At 37.9% G+C, this 20,380-nt stretch overlaps 1 protein-coding gene across 1 annotated transcript in view; it reads left to right on the top strand.

Moving 5' to 3' along the window:
• LOC124711773 overlaps window positions 1-20,046 on the top strand; it is a 76,709-nt gene extending 56,663 nt beyond the window's left edge. The window contains exons 6-7 of the mRNA XM_047241988.1: window positions 6,431-6,560; window positions 19,789-20,046. Coding sequence (XP_047097944.1) covers window positions 6,431-6,560; window positions 19,789-19,892 — 234 coding nt within the window. The 3' untranslated portion in view covers window positions 19,893-20,046. The remainder of the gene's footprint in view (window positions 1-6,430; window positions 6,561-19,788) is intronic.
• Window positions 20,047-20,380: the final 334 nt, after the last annotated feature.

Genomic DNA, 20,380 nt, shown 5'->3' with positions numbered 1-20,380 from the left:
GGAAAGGTGTGAACAAGGCCTGAGTGGGAGCAAAGAAGGGGACAGAAGCAGGTGAGGGACTGCTAAAGGTTGAGGAAGTGTTACAGGAATGAAGGACATGTTGCTGGGAGAGTTACCATCAGCACAGTTAAGACAAGCTGGTGTTAATATGGAGAATGCTTTGCTACTTATTATGTATTTTTTCAATAATTATTGATTTTTTTTTTTTTTTTTATATTCTTCTTCTATATGCCTATGTAACCAAGGACACGAACAGGTGCTAGTCCATTATGGAGGTGGCAGTGTGGAGTTCCAGATCACAGGATATTTTGCAAATCTTGTGGACTAAACTGAAAACTTCCTGACAGTGTCTCATGAATGAGGCAGGTTACACTGTTGCTGTTAGGTGTGTTTGTGTTCCTTTTGGTATCATTAAGGAGGAATAACCTATGTGCTAGCACAAGATTGCATAACTCCCTTACTTTCATTCTGTTTCATTCCCATGAAACACAACAGTAGCACATGCGCTAATGTCATTCACAAGGCAAAGATGAATATTTACTGTTCTATAACGGAGCAGACGGCAAACATAACTAATGTTAGTTAGTCCGTTATGGATTATGATGTTCATTGCATGTGCAAAGTGAACTGGTCACCTATCCATAGCAGGAAGTAATATGGTCATGTGACTAGGTACAGTCATGATCCAATTCAGAGTAATGAGTGTTGTTCGACTATGCGAGGGCAAAATGTGATGTGGTAAATATGTGTTGCAAGCCACAACAACTTGCTCTTAATGCCATTAATTTTACTGACAGTGACAATGAAGAACTTGTGAAGCTGCAAGCAAATGTTCAAAAGCAAAAATTAGCAAGGTCACTGTGCTCAAATTGTGGAAAGAGGGACATGATGCCAAGTGCAGCAAGATTCAAGTATCTGCCCAAAGCAGAATAAGTGAAATACACACAATAATTATTTTAACTGAGTCTATAGATAAATCTGTGGTTAGACAGCAATTTGTGTGATATTATGAAAAATACGAGGAATACACACTCTGCAAAAATTTCACAGCTTTTTTTTGCACAGAATTAGACCTCCAGGCTAGCAAAGAACATCCAAGAAAAATTGTTCCATCTATGAGATTGCATTTTAAAAGGTGCCAGAATGAATCAATTGTCATGTGCAGATGAGAGAACTTACTTGCAAAATGTGTATACTTCATTGGATTTTTTGCAAACAAATCATCACAATTAAAGCAGCCAGTGGTTTATTTACATGATCCATGACATCATACACAGTGCACTGAGAATAAGTATTCCTAAGTAACAGTCTGATAAGATTAGTGTGAAATAACACCACCAAGCAATGTTTCATTGTTGTGGATGTAGAATTTTGTTTCGTGTCTATTTTTCCTCTGTGATTGGAACAAGAAAACTTTGAACTATCAGGAAAAATGGCCAGAAAAATCATTCCATTTACAATGTTTTGCAAGAAAATGATCCCCTTCCTACTGCTGTCATAACATTTAGACCTATACTACTTACATACTTTGTTGCTTGTATAATCTTGCAAAGAAAAAGATTCATAGTCATAATATATGAAGCATCTTGTTCTCTAACCTGAAAAATAAGTAAGTAAATAAATAAATAAATAAATAAATATTGCCATCTAGCCTGATGCTAGCACTTGGATAGAATGCTACTTTGAAGAGTTGCACATCAGTTTCACTGCTTTTATATTTAAGCAGCATTTCTATTGGCTTCATATGGCTCCTCCCAGATAAAAATTGGTGACAGTCACCTAGAATCAAACTAAGGACCTCAGCATTACTAATGAAAAGCACCATCTGCTAGACCATGTGGCCAGTTTGCTTTCACTGCCATCACACTAGCTTTTACAATAGTGATTTTAAAATTGTATGATGACTACTAGCGAGGGGCCATTTTTGATGTATGAGGAAACTGAAAAATACAGTAAAATTGACAATATAAGGAAAAGGATATATTGTTAGTCACAGTAAAGATGAGGTGTTGAATTGCAGTCAGTCACCAAGCTATCTCTGGCAGCTCGGACCAGAATGCCAAAGCTGGTGTGTGTGTGTGTGTGTGTGTGTGTGTGTGTGTGTGTGTGTGTGTGTCACCTTCATGTTGAGTTGCAATCAATCCTTTTACTTATGTTGTTGATATTTCAGCCTGGAGTTTTCATTGTTTGAGGTAATAAAATGTCATGGTGTATTTGAACAAATTCAACTTTATTATACATGACTGAAACAGCTGATGATTAATCAACAGGCAGCTGTGGAATATAGTGACATCACCTGAACTTTTACGAATACTACCAGCAAAGTGTCATGAGAAAGTAACATAAAATAAGCTGTACATTCTGTTTTTCTTGTTATAAATAGGTGCTTCATTCAATGGCACATACAAATGTGTGCTAGTGCTGCAACATACATTATTGCTACATCATCTCTTGATTTTTCAGCCATAAACATGATGGTGCTGCAGCCTGTGCAGGTAACCAGTTTGTTTTGCTGGGTAATAGTTACTTTTGCTTCCAGTCTCTGTACAATCTCCCATTTAATTTATACCCTAGCATTCTTCTCATTTCTCCTCTTATTTATATCTAGTGCAAGTTTTCCTCAACACTTTATTTTTCCTGATGTCTTTCACTGTTTGATATGTCTTCTTATAGCTTTTGTCTATGTGATTGTGTAGTTCCATTTGCAAGTTCCTTATCCAATGAATTAATTGAGTATGTTTCTTCCTCTGTCCTAAAACAGTTGTATTGTGGTCTCTGTTTTCGTACACCAGCTCTGTTGGCAGCCAGCAGAATATTGATTTTTTATAAGCTATTTACACTTCTCCAGTTATGTCAGTTTACAAGTTATTTTACAATATTGTACTAAGTAAACTACAAGAACACAGTAGAAAAAAGCTTGAAAACCAGAGTAAAACGTTTTGCAGCTCCAAAAAGTAGAAAGTAATGTAATTTGGAAGCAGCAGAAGTATAGTGCTCAACTAATGGAAATGGCACAGAATGTTGACTGAGGTATCTGTGGAAAGATTTTGTCTCTGCTATTGTACTGAGAGATGTATTCTCATTTGAAGCAGAGCATATGGTCTGTAACAATGTTATGGAAAGGAAAGTTGCTACTTGCTGTATAGTGGAAATGCTGAGTCTCAGATAGGCACAAAAAAAGGATTATAGGATTATCACAATATAAGATTTGGGCCAACACACACACACACACACACACACACACACACACACACACACACACACACACAACTTACATACAAATGACTGCAGCTGAAGCCCCCACACTGCGAGCAACAGGGGCAGTGCGTGATGGTGGGAGCAGCAACTGGGTAAGGGTAAGGAGGAGGCTGGAACAGGGAGAGGGAGGGATTGCAGGGTAGGGGTGGGGGCCAGTGAAGTGCTGCTGGGGAATGTGAAAGTACGAGGTGGAGAGAGGGTAGGGCAGCTAGGTGCAGTCAGGAGGTTAAACGGTAGGCAGGGGAGAGGTTGGGGGGGGGGGGGGGTGGAAAAGGAGAGAATGAGGGCTATGTAGTGATGGAATGGGAACAGGTTGGATGAGGCAAGGAGTGTTCCTGAAATACAGGATATATTGCAGGGAGAGTTCCCACTTGCATAATTCAGAAAATCTTGTGTTGGTGGGAAGGATCCATATGGCACAGGCTGTGAACCAGTCATTGAAATGAAGGATGTCATGTTGGGCAGTGTGCTCAGCAACAGGGTGGTCCACTTGTTTCTTGGCCACAGTTTGTCAGTCACCATTCGTATGGACAGACAGCTTGTTGGTTGTCATGGCCACATAGAATGCAGCACAGTGTTTGCAGCAGCTTAGCATGGCTGATTTCATGGGTAGCCCTGCCTTTGATGGGATAGATGATGATTGTGACTGGATTGGAGTAGGAGGTGGTGGGAGGATGTATGGGACATGTCTTGCATCTAGGTCTATTACAGGGATATGAACCCTGAGGTGAGGGGTCAGGAGCAGAGGTTATGAGGGGATGGAAAAGTATATTATGTATGTTCGGTGGACAGCGGAATACCGTTATGGGAGGGTTGGGAAGGTTAATGGGTGGGACATTTCTCATTTCAGGGCACAATGAGAGGTAGTCAAAACCCTGGTGGGGGATGTAATTCAGTTGCTCCAGTCCTGGGTGGTACTGAGTTGCAAGGGGAATGCTCCTCTCTGGCTCGATGGTGACACTAATGATGGCTGTGGAAAACCTCAAAGATAAGGCATGGAAGATTTGTATTTGTATTTGTACAAGGTTGGGAGGATAATTACAGTCTGTGAAGGCCTCAGTGAGACCCTCGGTATATTTAGAGGGGGACTGCTCATCACTGCAGATGCAATAACAGGTGGCTAGGCTGTATGGAAGGGACTTCTTGGTATGGAACAGATGGCAGCTGCTGAAGTGAAGATATTGCTGGTGGGTAGTATGTATGATATGGACAGAGGTGGAGGTAAACATCTGGGAAGCTGGTTTGTTGGATTGAGTCGGACCAGGTGAAGCAAATGGGGGGACACTGTTGAGGTTCTGCAGGAATGTGGATAATGTGTCGTCACCCTCGATCCAGATCACAAAGATGTCATCAATGAATTTGAACCAGGTGAGGGGTTTGGATTCTGGGAGTTTAGGAAGGATTCCTCTAGATGTCTCATGAATCGGTTGACATAGGATGGTGCCATGCAGGTGCCCATTACCATACCCTGGATTTGTTTCTAGGTAATGCCTTCAAAGGAGAAGAAATTGTCGGTGAGGATATAGTTGGTCATGGCAACTATGAAAAAGGTTGTTGCTTTGGAATCCATTGAGTGTTGGGAAAGGTATTGTTCAACAGCAGTAAGGCCACAGTCATTAGGGATGTTAGTGTAAAGGGAGGTGGCATTAATAGTGATGGGCAGGGCATCGTGTAGTAAAGAAATAGGAACTGTGGAGAGTCAGTGGAGGAAATGGTTGGTATCTTTTATATAGGAGGGTAGGTTCTGGGTAATAGGTTGAAGGTGTTGGTCTAAGAGAGTAGAAACACTCTGTGGGGGCACAGTAACAGGCCACACTGGAGCATCTGGGGTAGGTTACGTTTCCAAATGTGGTATACGTTTCCAAATGTGGTATACGTTTCCAAATGTGGTATACGTTTCCAAATGTGGTATACGTTTCCATTTTTCAGTGATTTAGATGTTCAGAGTCTCTTAAACTAAAATTTATGTTTGTCTCTCACATGTATGATAAATGATATCCATTGAAGGTTAATTAACATATTCCTGTTTTGCTGAATTTGTTTGAAGTTGTTTAAAGTGTTTGTAATCCTGCTGTTCAGTGTCACCACAAATCACCTTGAGTGTGTAATGGACCATTCCTCTCATCAACTTGTATATTCATAAAATTTGTCTGGTTATTCCAGTGACTGAGGGAATCTGCCGGACATGTTTCTGAGACAGGTAGGGCTCATTCACATGCCTTCGGCATCTTTTTAATAGGAAATGTCACAGTGCTGTACTCATTTCCAAACATGGAAGTGTCATGGCAGCCATCCCACCCAAGGGGGTTAACATCTAATCTACTTAATAGAATAGATTCTAACATAACTTCCTTGATCCCACAAAAACTGACAAGGGAAATCGATCTCACTGTGACCAAACTGTCATCTGATGTTATTGGATAACCTTTGGCAACCATTGCTGCTGTCACTGTAAATGCAGCCTAAAGATTGTCTATGGTCCAAATATGCTTGATGATTTTCGGATGTCCTCTTTCCAGGTTTGGAGCATGTTATGAATACATTCTTTAATTTTATATGAAGTTATTAGACTTCCACAAGTCATCTTGGCCAAAATCTTTAATTTTCTTCTTGCAGATATAGGTTTCCCTACTTATATTGCTGGAATACCATACCTAGTATGATCTTTTATTAGTAATCTCAGTGGATTCAGACTTTTGTTTTATCTCTAGGGAGTAGCAAATGTTTGATTTTAACACAATACCTGCACCTTATTTTATCATCTCTAATAAAAGACTCATGGCCATTTTTTGTGATTAAACCTGTGCTTTACGTTGAAATATCTGGGTAGATACCAATTTTTCAAATGATAAGCTTCCTTGAGGAAAACGTGTTTTGATCTCTGAGTGACCTGCTCCTTCTTTCTGTCCTTTCCCAAGCAGTCCAACATCACCTTTCTCTCCCTGAGGAGGAAAGAACTAACATTTCTGAAACAGGATAATTATTTGTACTTCCGTGTGGCTGTATCAGCTGTACTTATAATTTTTGCTTCTTTAAGGTAAGTTCTGGCCAGCCTTTGTTGTTAAAGAAGTACACTTCAGAATATTATACTGGGCAGAGTTATTAATTTTTCCTGACACATTTATGAAGAATGCTTTGTAAAGATTACATCCCTGTTTTAACATTTTTCCAGGTGGAGCTGGATTCTGGGCTTATAATGCTGGCACAGCTAAGAGGTTCTACAGCATTTCGGTTAACACCAATGAATCCTTGTAATTCATCTTGTCCTATGCTTCTTGGAGATTTACAAGAAGGAGAGATGTGTGAGTACAAGCTTCATTTGTGTAAATTATTTTTCATTTAATTAGCTATGTAGGAAATTATTCAAAAATTTCATTCGTTATGCCCTTCTAAGGAGCAGCACCAACTGATGATTATTTATTGTTTTAGAAATTTGTTTTCAGCTTTGAAAGTAGACAATTCTTCTTTTCTCCCAGGTTCAATGAGCCACAAGTGCTTAAAGAACTTACAGATTGAGATGAAATCTAGCAAATGACTTGTTACACTAATTTATGAACTTTTGCTTTGCATACTTTAACCCCCCTTTGGAGTAAAAAAAGTAGCAGTATCTATCATAGAAAACTGCATTTCTTTGTTTTCAAGAAGAAAAAAGGAAAAAGTAACTACATTGTTCTCCTTCCAACATTCCTGTTGGCATTTTGATAAAGAACTAGTCTTATGCAGAGATTTAAGTTCTCTATAATAGTCTTGCCTTTTCTAACATCATATTAATACAGGTTTTTTTGTACATTCAAGAACTGACCACACAACCCCTGCTCTAGCTCGTAAAGACATTTGTTATCCATCCTTTTGACACTGATAAACAAAATTTCACCTGTTATTGTCCTTCAAAGCAGTCACCAGCATTGTGTAGCACCCATTGCCAGCTATGTGGAAGGTGTAGTATACTGTTAGCAAACCTTGTTCTGTTGATGGTGTGAATGGAGCAGCCTAAAGTTATGGTGATTCTCATGTACGACTGTGATGGTGTTATCCTAATGCATTATGTTCCTCCATGGTAGACCATCAATACACAGTATTACTGTTCATTTCTGGAGCATCACCTGTGACCAGTTTTGCGAAGGAAGTGGTAACACTTTCTGCACAACCCACCCATCATTTTCCACGACAATGCGCGGGTGCATACAACACAAGCTGTGGCTGCTCTGTTTGGTTGATGGGACTAGGAAGTACTGTACCATCCACCATACACCCTGGACTTGAGTCCTTGTGACTTTGATTTGATTCTGAAGATGAAGGAATTACTTTGTGGCATTTGCTTCAGAACTATTCCAGAGATTTGACTGCTCCATTTGCACCATCAACAGAACAGGCTCTGATAATGGTATACTATGCCTTCCACATTGCTGGCAATGGGTTCTACACAATACTGGTGACTACTTTGAAAGACAGTAACAGGTGCAAACATGTAACTCTTTTGTATCAGTTGTGAATAAATAGTTGCCACTATTTAAGTTCCAACCCTCTTATATTCACAGTGTACCATCCATTGTCGTCTAAGAGTATGAGTATTTATATTGAATCTGTCATTATATATTTACCCAGACACCACCTTGTAACACCAACATTTGTTAAGGGAGGAGGCATATTGTCTTGTAAAGACACAGCAACTACAAAATTATTATTTATTTCAATAATAGCTGCAAAATGGTACAGATGATGGTGGCCAATTTGTTAGAAGCCATCTTTAGATCTATAAGGCCTACAAAATGGAAAGTATGGAATGTGTGAAAGTTGTATTTGGACTCATTGGTCATGGTATAACATATGAGATTGATCAAAGTGAATATCTACACCAATGCTACAATTCTGAGTAGGACAGTGTACGTGATGGTTGCTGTCTTCTCTTCCTGACCTTCCTGGATGCTTTTCCACCAATTGTTTTATATCTATTTAAAATAATTGTATGTCTTTGTTTCTATATATTGTCATATATATAAGGAGCAGTCATTATTATGTGCATGATTTTTTAGCTATGGCAGGAAAAAAAGAGTATTGACAAACATTTCTGCTCCTGGAAGTGTAGCCACCCATGGCATGCTCCAGCAATGTGATTTCATTTTACAGGATCAAGATGGTGTGTGCCATCTCTTCATAATGTTGTTGTGGTCTTCAGTCCAAAGACAAGTTTTATGCAGCTCTCAATATCATACAGTAGAGCTGCATTTCAGCAGGCTATAAAACCTGTAATTTCACTTGCTTTCAGCTGTGCATTGTATCAGTATAGTGATGCCATATTGGTTACTATTACAAGGCCAGCTCAGTCAGTCATCCAGAATGTTTCTCCTGCTACTTCTCTTGTTCAGGAACCATTATCCTGCTGGCCTCTCCACATATATCCCACTGATGTGACTAAACCTACAGTACGGCTATTTGTAACTGAGAGACATGCAAGCAAATATATAAAGGCAAAGCCCTTGTTTCAATTTTTTTTTAAAAGACCATACATAACATCAATGTGTCTTGTCACTTCAGTGTGTTTTCCCATTTTGTAAATGTTACTGAAATTCATAAAAGTAATTGTGTATTCTCCAATAATGCTTCTACTGACAAGTATTACCTTTCTTCTACACTGAACCATTTCTTTTCTGCTACCATGGGATGTTACTTCCACTATAAAGGTTTCAGCCTGCAGTACTAAGCCATATGACTGTAAAATTAAACTTAGGCACCCAATCACACAGACTGTACATGTCAAATGCTTCATTTTTTTGCTCATTAATTACCTGGAAGAATTCATCCAAACTACTGAAAATAATATTTGTGTGCCATGTGCAATTTGTCATTGACAAATAACAGCAAAGTGAATTTTTAGCTGTCTAGGTGTAAATAGGCATTGCTTTTTCACTCATATATTGTGATTTGTAGATCATATATTGAAGAAGAAATTGAAACAGTATTACAATAATGGCAGTTCCAGCAAGGAAACAAAACTAAGACAAGATATAACTCACCAGTAGCTTGTTGGTGTGTGTGGTACATAGGCATGTGCAACAGCACACACACTTTACTTGGTTTACCTGCTGGTCTGATTTTGCACATATACAACTGCACACAATTGCACCCTTCTGTGATTAAGTAGTAAGTCAGAGTACAGTACATTAGTAAAGAGACATAGGGATAATAAACTTTGTGTGAACTACACACGTAAGTACAAGAAGTCAGAAACTGTTGTAATTGAGATAGATCGCAATAAAATATCAGCATAACACAGAGATTCACAGCCAGGTTAGTGTAAAGGAATTTAGAATTTTGGTCTGTATGAAATGTAAGTGGTACTGGCTTTGGCCAAATGGTTGATTTGCTCCTGTAGTTAGTCATGTACAAATACTTAACATATAAATATATGTTGAAGAGGTGAAGTGAAAAAAGTGTGGCTCAGGTAAAATTAATGAAATTGGCAGGCTTCAGTTTAAAGGCAGGAAACTATGAAGTTGTAGTTTTCCTACAAAAAAGACTGCTTATGATACAGTGGAAAGCTTGTGCCATCACTAAAGCTAAAACACTAGAAGCAAAGTGTCCTTCATTACTGGTTACTGTAGCTATTAGTGCCTCAACTAGTTGTTCAGTATGTACAAACCGAAGTTGTGAATGATTTACTGAATAACAGAAAACGACTGACAGTCAGAATTAAACATGAACTGTATTGATTTGTTATGGGCAACTTCTGTTCCATATGTGAATATTTAATTAAACACTGGCAAACAAACATGTTTATTTTCTTGTAAATTTTATACTTATAACATGAGTAATGACAAAGACTAAAAAGTTCAAACAATAGAAAATCTTGGTTGTAATAACAGTATGTGTTAGAGTAGATTACTACTCGCCACATAGTGGAGGTGTTGAGATGATAGACAGGAAAATTCAGAAGTAGACAATAAGATATTATTAAAGTACCAGCTAGTCCAGTAACTTAATAATATTCAACATCTACTTCTGAATGTACCTGTCTGCCACTCTCAACACAACCTCTATGTGGTCCGTAGCAGTCCATCCTATTTCAGACTAATATGTTCATTTTGTTGAATTTAAGCCATTGCCCTGTTCAGTAATCTGTTATATGCATATTCAGATAATGTAGATGGTACTAGTGATCCATGGAACATGTAACTAACTTACTACTAGGAGATCTTAACTACATACAACAAATTTTAGGAGCAATCTCTTTTCTAGGTCAGCTTCACTTTCCAATCAGTTTATGAATAAATCAGTGCCTTTGTTTCACCATGCCTGTACCTATATGATTATTATTCTAAATGCTCCTCTATTTAATTACACTTTCAGGTTTGTGAAAGGCTACAACTCAAGTTTATGCACATAAATCATGTTGTCAAAGCCAGATGAATTTTTGACAATATTAAGAAAAGGATAGTTGCTACTCACCATGTAGGAGAGATGCTGAGTTGCATATAGAGACAACAAAAGATTGTCACAGAATGAGCTTTTGGCCAAATATTATTACCTCCATCGTGGATTTTCCATTGTTAATTTTGCTAGATGCATTTTTGCATTACATGAAATTTTCAGCTTTACATTTCTCTATAATCTGGGTTAGTAGCCAATGCTGACACCACTGGACAGTTTGGTGAGGTTTGACTGGTTACCATCATCATTACAGAGCAAAATGTGATTAACGTTTGTCATAATTCATTTTTATCATCTGTTATCTTCTGTGAGGGAAGATTTACATAATAATTTCAAAAGACTGCTTCATTTTTTCCTGTTTAATAACAAGAAAGGCCATTTGTATTGTCATAGGCTAGGGAAATGGGCTGGATTAGAATGAGAATATTGTGATGTCTTGCTAAGAAGCATGGATCAGTGTTCCATTAGCTAGATCATTTACTAATGCAGCTACTCCAAATTATGAGTATCTGATAACCAAATGAAAATATGCTGCCTGTGGTTCCTCAAAGGTAAACTCCTTGCAGTGATGTAAAATGTACAACTGTTGAGTGTGGAAGCAAAATGATGTGGCTTCAGCACACTTGGTGGTGATCATCCAAAACCATCATCACACTATGGATAAGAGGAGGGAACTGGTCCCCTGGCATTTAGTTCACTGGATCTTACGCCAGTGGACTTTCTCCTCTAGCATCATTCAAAACAAATGGTGTGTGTAAAGGATACACTGAACCTTAATCGCTTTCACTTATTAACCCTTTCGGGGCAAAATAAAAAAGAAATTAATTTCTAATTTTTCCTTGTTTTTATTGTATTAATTTTCATACAGTGAGATAGAATAATGTAAAAATTAAATGAAATATACGTAAACTGAACACATAGAGGGTGGTTTCAAATGGAGCCACTGCCCGCGAAATGTCATCACTTTTGACGAACGGTAAAAAGCAATTCCTTTCTGCAGATAAGCATAAGACTACCTGGCAGTGACTACATGTCCATCTGCTTCTGTGGGGTTTTTTGTTTGTGCTGCAGTGCACACAGCGCCTTGAGGTTCCATGTTCTGGCAGATGTTTTGCTTCCAGTATACGTTTCTCATGGGGAACAACAGTTTTGAATTTTTTTGCAAATGGTTCTGACGGTGTACTGGGATGGCCAGGACTATCTTTGAAGACAGTACTGCCTACCAGGCCTGTGGCAACACGTCTTTGAAATTCCTTTAGCACTTGCTTTGCTGTTGGATTACATAATCGAAACAGAATAAATGCATTTCCAATAGAAATATCAACTATATATCAAAATAATATTAGCCACCACCTTCATGATTTCCTGTCTATTGCATAAAAACTGTTCATCATATCTGCCTTATTGACAGATCCCATATTTCCATTATACGATTTCACTATTTTTGGGCAAGGTATCTTTGTGATTTTTCCATCCTTTTCTTTATGGCTGACTTCTTCAACACATATAGGTGACTCAATTGTAGACAGCAATATGACTACAGATTTGTCTTTCCATTTGATGCAGGCAATGCCATCAGAACAAACTGACCAGTCAAACTCTCCTCTTTGCAACTCTTTGTCTGTTTTTAGTGTTGTTGTTGTTGTGGTCTTCAGTCCTGAGACTGGTTTGATGCAGCTCTCCATGCTACTCTATCCTGTGCAAGCTTCTTCATCTCCCAGTACCTACTGCAACCTACATCCTTCTGAATCTGCTTAGTGTATTCATCTCTTGGTCTCCCTCTACGATTTTTACCCTCCACACTGCCCTCCAATACTAAACTGGTGATCCCTTGATGCCTCGGAACATGTCCTACCAACCGATCCCTTCTTCTAGTCAAGTTGTGCCACAACTTAGTGTAGGAAGTCCTTTTCTGTGTGATCTAATTGTTCCACAGGCAAAAAGTCCATCATCCTTTAGCTTCTGTAAAAGTGAGACACTGGTAAAAAATTGTCAAAGTTCATGTGGTATCCCTTTCCTTCCAAGCCTTTACACATATCTCTCACAATTCTCTCTCCTAAGGATTTTTCCACTTTGCCTTCAACTTTTCCAGTATATATCTGAAAAATACAAATATACCAAACCTTATCAGCTCTGACCCAGATTTTCTATCCTCTCTTTATTGGCTTTTGGGGCATATATTGTTTGAATGGGATTCATCCTTTGAAATTCACCATGCATTCACCTATAGCTTGCTACTTAGTAGGTGCATAGAATTCTTTGATCAGTATCTGATTAGTGGACGGATTTTATATGATTTGTCATAATTTCTGCTCTCCCTTGAACACACAAAAGCGTTGTCATTGATGTGAATGTGCAAAAATCCTGCTGCACCTTTTTACCGACATTAGTGAGGAAATGCACTCATCGGAAAGTTCCTTATGGGATGACCAGCAATCACGATAATAAGGTTTCTTGATTCCCATTAGAGTGTTTATAGCCAAAAATACTTTTAGTTCTGCTTTAGAAAGAGGCCTGAAATTGCCACCTTTCTGTGTTGCGTACAGGTTAGACTGGAAAACTACTGGCTGCATACCTTCACTGTCATTTTTAAGTTTTCCTCGTACACCAGCTTCCTCTGAAAAATTGGCGGCAAAGTTCATTGAACTGACGTCCTTCCTCCATGATGGAAGATAGTGGCAAATTGTCATTACTGCTGAAACTATCATCACTGTCATTGTCAAAATGGTCCTCACTCTCTTTCCAAAATAATTTAAGATAAAACAGGTGTTTCATTCACAAATCCAGATGACTGTCTTCAGCTAGCACATCACTTTCACTGTCACTGCTAGTGTCAATCTGTGAGTCGAGATCTGAAGGAATATCAGCGAAAAAGCACTCTAGAATTTCCTCATCCTTTAGTCTGTGAGAATACATCACATGAAACTGGGGGGGGGGGGGGGGGGAAATTGTCACACCTACTAATGCTGCCGTTACTGGAGCAGTGGTTTCAAATGGAACCACCACAACATTCACGGAAATAAATGCATTATTTTGGTTATTATTGCAGTACATATAGTATTAATGTAAACTGAACAGTATTCTGCATTTAATACATGCATAAGTCACCTAATACAAAAGAATACAGTCACAATTTGAGAACAAAGACGTTCGCGCACAGCGTACAAAAATGGCTATCCAACTCGCCTCACTACTTGCTAATATTTACAGATTTTGAAGTGGTTCCAGTGACAGCCACTAGAGGGTGGCACCAACTAGGCTGCTGAATGGTGTCCCAAATGTAGCCACTGCTCTTTTGCCACAAAATGAGAAAACTGTAGGTGGTTTCTAATGGAACCACTTCCCCTGAAAGGGTTAAGTGAGCGGACAGTGAATAACGTGCTGAAAGATCTGAATGAAGCTTGTGTGGAATATGGGATGCAAATAAACACAGCAAAAACAGAGAGTATGATGACCAGTAGAAGTCACAGACTGTCCAATATTAAAATAGGAGAATCTACCATTACCTAAGTAAGTGCGTTGAAATATCTTGGAAGCACAGTAACTGAAGACTTGAGATGTCACCAGGAGGTGAAAACTAGAATTTCCGTAGTGAAGGAGACATTCAACAGAAAGATGAGACTCTTATGTGGAAAATTAGATAAAGGTAAGGAATAGGTGTGGCAAATGTTTTGTCTGGAGTGTGGAACTATATGGGGCAGAAACATGGCTGCTGAGACGAGAGGATGAAAAAAGGTTAGAAGCATTTGAGATGTGGATGTGGAGGAGAATGGAGAGAATAAGCTGAATGGAAAGAGTGAGTAATGAAAGAGTATTGGAAAGGGTTGGTGAGAGATGATGTCTGCTGAAATTTGTAAGAGAAAGGAAAAAGAACTGGTTGGAACATTCATTGAGAAGGGAATGCTTGTTAGCAGATTCTTTGGAAGGATTGGTTTGTGGGAGAAGACTGAGAAGTAGATAAAAGGTGATAGACAACATAAAGGGAAGAGGAAAATATGCAGACCTGAAGAGGATGGCAGAAGGCCAGACAGCTTGGAGAACTACAATGTGAAAACCTGCATTTTGGCAGAATGATGATGATGGTGATGATGATGATGGTGATGATGATGGTGGTGGTGGTGGTGGTGATGATCACTTTCACTGGCTAATAACCACAGTCTGCTAATTTGTTAGATGTGACTTGTTGCAATTTGAAAGAGTATCCAAAAAAGCATTGTTCTGTTGTTAGATACATATTTTTGAGCAGCTTTGCAAATCATCTGCCTTAAATTGAGTCATAGTTCCTTTAAATATTCACTCCCAGAGTACACGATTGTAGCATCTGATAAATATGCTAAACAGTTGCCTGCATATCCATTAACTGAACACAGGCTACTGTTTGTCTTTGAAGCCCTTTGTTTCTTGGTAACCACAGTTGTTACAACTAAAACTACCCTTTCTAGCTCTTCTACATATATTTTCACACCTGTCAGCATTTTCCCTCTTTGGAGTTGGCATTGCTATGTTCTTGTTGAAATATGAGGGTATTTATCTTGCACCTTACATGAAACAGTTTTGTCATAGCTGACTTTCATAAGCATCTCAGTAATTCTGAGGGAATTCAGTCTTCTCCAGGGGCCTTATTTCAACTTATATTCCAATGAATGAATGAAAATTAGGTGAAAGAAGCCATGTAGTCACAGAATTTTTGTACAGTGGTAGGGGAGGGGAGTGTGATGAACAACCCTGCCTGGTGAGTTGTGAGAGTGGGGAAGGGGAAAAAGGAAAATGTAAGGGTCACCTTTTAGATTTTATACATAAAATATAAGGTGAAAGTCCTAAGATACATCTCCCCAATTACATACAAATTAGTAAAAATACTGAGGTGCAGTGGTCAACTAAATTACAGTGGACAATTTGCTCAACATACATAAGTATTTGCTTGACATACACAAGTAAGCATTTATAACTGCCAAAATTATGACGCCAAGTTTCATATGAAATGTGGACCAATTTTCTGTGTTACTGGAGTCTTTGAAGAGGATTTCAAATTGAACAATCAGTAACCAGATAATTTACATTACAACTGAATCTTGTAAGTTGCGGCTCTGTTTTGTTGTAATCAGATGGTTACCTGTGAAAATACTCTAACTGTCCCAACAAAAAAATATATTCTTTTTGTGTATTGTGAATTTAACGTGCTATTGAGGAGTTGTTAAAAATATCTTCCAACTATTGTTGTCTAACTAGGGAAAACATGCATGATAATCAACTGAGGTCTTCAGAAAATTGAAAGCTTAGAGACAATGGTTGTCCAGTGCTTACTACCAGAAGCCAAAATTTCAGTACCGCTGATACACAAATTTGAAAGTGAAAATATTAACCCTAGCTAAGCTCATTATCCTGAAAGTAAGGATAAATGTTTATCTTTATAATGAGTCTGCCAGGGGTACCAGCATTTTGCCTCCAGGAGGTATACGGGCTGAATTACCTAAAACGTCCACCACAAATATTGTAGACATACTATTGATGTGCAGTTTCCATAGAGTGGATTGGTAGTCAGGGGCTTGTATTGTTGGCCAGTAAGCTGAGCAGTTCTAGGTGCTACAGTCTGGAAGCACGTGACCGCTGCGGTCGGAGGGTCGAATCCTGCCTCGGGTATGGGTGTGTGTGATGTCCTTAGGGTAGTTAGGTTTAAGTAGTTGTAAGTTCTGGGGGACTGATGACCTCTGAAGTTAAGTCTCATAGTGCTCAAAGCCATTTGAGCCATTTGTTAGCCAGTAAGCAGATTGTAATAATGCATATAAATTGTACTTTTTTGTACAAACATACACTTTCTAAATGGAACAATGTCTGTTTACATAACAGTCTAGAAGCAGGGTAAATTAGATCAACTGTTACTTATATATCACATAATACACTTGCATTATATATTTTTAACAACTTACTAATGCTCAGTTCTGAAGAAAGGTACAATTGTTGGCTCTTCTTCCTGGAATAATGGCTTTCTCTACCTCTTAGGCTTGAGATGAAACTAGTAACCTTCTCTCTCTCTTTGTTGCGAACTTCTCTTTCTTGTCATCAGACTCTGTGTTCTTTACATCCTTCTCCACCCATAACTGATTTAGCAATAGTACTTAGGTGACTGTCAAACCCAAACAGATTCGCAAAAAATTTTGTGCACACTGGTTCCAAATTGCTATTTATTGGAATGTGATACTTAACGTCATTGCTGTAGGTTCCCTGGTATCAGATCTTGGACAGTCTCTCTTTGGCGAAGAAATCTTAGTCATCAATGACTAGTCTTGATCCCCTTCACTTTTGTTTAGAACTCTGACTACAGTGTTTTTGGCATTTAATAGTAAATGTGCTGGTATATTATAGCAATAGAAATGACCTTCTCTGTGCTGACGTGGAGGTGTCAATAAGAGTTCGTACAATGGTGACGACGATGACGCAGCAAGAAAAAAGGAAGTGTCATAAAACCTGAATGTTAACTTAGTACCTCATTAAATCATAGAATTTAATGTTGATGAAAATTTTGGAAGGGTCAGATTAACACTTTTAGCAAGACTTACAATCCCAGTATTCTTTTCTAAACTTTATTTTTACATACCTTGTCTCAGATGGGCATGTTTGGTTTTCTTTTCTCTATTTTGGCTTCCTCTTAGTGATAATACAACAGTGATTTCTTACTCCATTATTAAAAAAGCTGCTCCCATACACACAATTAACAAGATAGTTGTCATTATTGAACATGGAGCATTCTCAAGAAATGCATGCTAGTTGTCAGTGTAGCCAACTGAGCAATGTAACAAAACTGATTCATATTGAATTAATGTTGGGCACAATGTGATTCGAAACACACACTACAGAGGACTAAATATGATTTAGAACAACTGCAATTTTCAGACACAATTTACATTGTTAGTGAAACCAATTTGTTACAGTCTGACTTCATAGTATGAAATATCCCTATCAAAACTGTAAAAAGATGTATCAGACAGTTTTGTCCACTGGTGGTGCTTCAATAGCCATGTGCTTTCCCTCTGGCCATTGCTGCTTGCGCATTTTGCACTTTGCCAGTCTTGTGTTTTAGAAGTATGTATTCTCTTTCGTCTGTTTCATTTTTATATTTTCTTCTTTTATCAAACAAAGTAAATATCTCCTGTATTATCCAGAGATTTCTATTAGATCTTGTCTTTTCACCTACACGATCTTCTGTTGCATTACCTATTTTATTTCTCCAAGCTATCCATTCACCTTCTATTGCATTCATTTCCCCTGTTTCAGTCCGAAGCTACCCAATGCTCCATCTTAAACATTCAACCACCTTTGTTTCCTTCAATTTATCCAGATTACATTACAACAAGATGTCAATTTGCCTCAATTGATGTTAGCATAATAATTTATTCTTGCCCATGTGGTCATCAAAATCAGTAATGTACTAAAATTACTATTGCCAAGTCATCAGGGGCAATTGGATGGTGGCTTGAATGCTTGCCCTTTAGCCACTCATTATCTGTTTATTATTAAGGTCTTTTAAGATTCTACTGATAATTAACATAAACTAAAGTCCATTTAGAGAACTCTGAATTTTTCGTACTTATTTCTGTTGTCACCGCAATGCTAGTACACGACATAAGAACACCAAAGAAAATGTAGAAACCAAACATTACTACCCAAATTGTGGATGTTATATCAGAAAGTGTAAAAGCTAACGTTGGTAACATATAGCTGACTGGAAGAAAATCCTTAAAATTATATAGTCCATTGATTAAATAACAGAAGCAGCTAAAAGTACATCTTAGGATCTCCTTAAATTCCAACCATTTTGCAATACCTTCAGTTTCAATCTGCATTTCACAGTCAGTAAATTATGATCCGAGTCCATATCTGACCATGGAATTTAAAATATGGTTTCAAAATCTCTGTCTTGTTATTGTATAATCTACCTGAAATCTTTGTGCCTCAGGTATCTGCCATGAATGCAACCTTTCTTCATGATTTTTAAGCCAAGTTTAATGGTAATTAAATTATGCTGTGTGCAAAATTATACCAAGCAGTTTCATTTTTCATTCATTTCCCTTCAGTCCATTTTCTCTCACTATTTTCCCTTTTCCACTTCTAAATTTGTCACCCATCACAATTAAATTTTCACCTCCTTTCACTATCTGAATAATTTAATTAATCTCATCATACATTATTTCAATCTCTTGTTCATTTTCAGAACTACTTTGCATATAAACTTGTACTACTATGGTGGGTCTCATGACTGAGATAAGGCATTCAGTATGCTGTTCATAGCAGCTTACAGCATTTCTGTTGTCTTATTCATTATTACCCCTATTTGATTTTGAATTTATAACCCTATACTCATCTGGCCACAAGTTTTGTTTTTCCTGTTACTTCACTTCTCTTATCCCTACTATATTTAACATCAATCTATCCATTTCCCTGCTCGCATTCTCTAACCTATCTACATGATTAAGGCATCTGATGTTCCACACTACAGACTGTAGAATGCCAGTTTTGTTTTTTTCTGATGGCATCCTTCTGATTAGTCCCTTCCCAAAGATTTGAATGGGGGACTATCTTACTTGCAGAATATTTTACTCAAGGGGATGCCACTATCATTTAACTATACAGAAGATATGCAAGCCCCTAGGGATAAGAAAACAGCTGGAGGGGGAGGTTCCTACAGCTAGAAAAAGAAGTGCATTCCAAATGCTAGCCAAGCTCTGTACCTTTTGTTTGTGTACCTGTCAAATATGCAGTGCTTCTGGCTTTTGAGGGATCATCTCCTTTATTTGTTATCTGTAAATAATTTGTAAATATTATAAATTGTAATAAATAGAACAACATTATTGAGAATGTCTCCCTTATAACAGAGTAGCTTTCGAGAATATAAATGGAATATTTGTTATCTTATGGTTTGCAGTAATTGTATTGTGGATCTAGTGTTAGTGATGCCTCTTCTTTTTCCAACCATATGGAAAACTCAGATTTGGTCTTCATTGTTGCTATTATCTGTAACATTAAGTTTCACAGTAATGTAATTTGGTTGTCCCAGTGCTTTGTTACAAAACTCTAATTACATGATTTGTCTCTCTTGCTTTGCAGTGGTGTTCACCAATTTTCTATGGGCATTTGAGTATTTTCCTGGAAGAAACTTAGACAATGTGGCTATACTGACAGAAACAGTGTGGGACGAAGCTTCAAAATAAGTTTTCTGTGCTGACAGTTTAGACAAATTTCTGAAATTGTGTGTGTGTAAAATGTGTTCATATTGATAAGAAAATTTTTAATTAATATTTTAATTATAGTTGATGCATGTACGTTGTCAAAACTCCATATCAAATAAATGCAGAACTAATACTAGATTAAAACATTTTATTTTCTTCTCTTGGCATCATTTCATAAACATTGTGATTCTGCAATGAACCTTCCATTCTGAACTAGTGTGTGTGTGTGTGTGTGTGTGTGTGTGTGTGTGTGTGTGTGTGTGTGTGTGTGTGTGTGCGCGCTGGTTTGAAATAACAGTAGATAAAAACAGTCTGCAGGACTGGGAGTCATGCTTGGATGTTAAGTTGGTTAGAGAGTTAAGTGTGATGGGCATGGTCTGGATCTGAGTGCAGGTATAAATACAGTTTTAATTATTGTGGTTTATACACATTTTCAACTGTATAGGGCCACTTTCTTTTCACCCATTCCT

This window comes from Schistocerca piceifrons, chromosome 8 (genome assembly GCF_021461385.2).
Source record: "Schistocerca piceifrons isolate TAMUIC-IGC-003096 chromosome 8, iqSchPice1.1, whole genome shotgun sequence".
Lineage (NCBI taxonomy): Eukaryota > Metazoa > Arthropoda > Insecta > Orthoptera > Acrididae > Schistocerca > Schistocerca piceifrons.
Note: the sequence above shows the minus strand (reverse complement) of the source record. Positions and strands in the feature narration are given on the sequence as shown.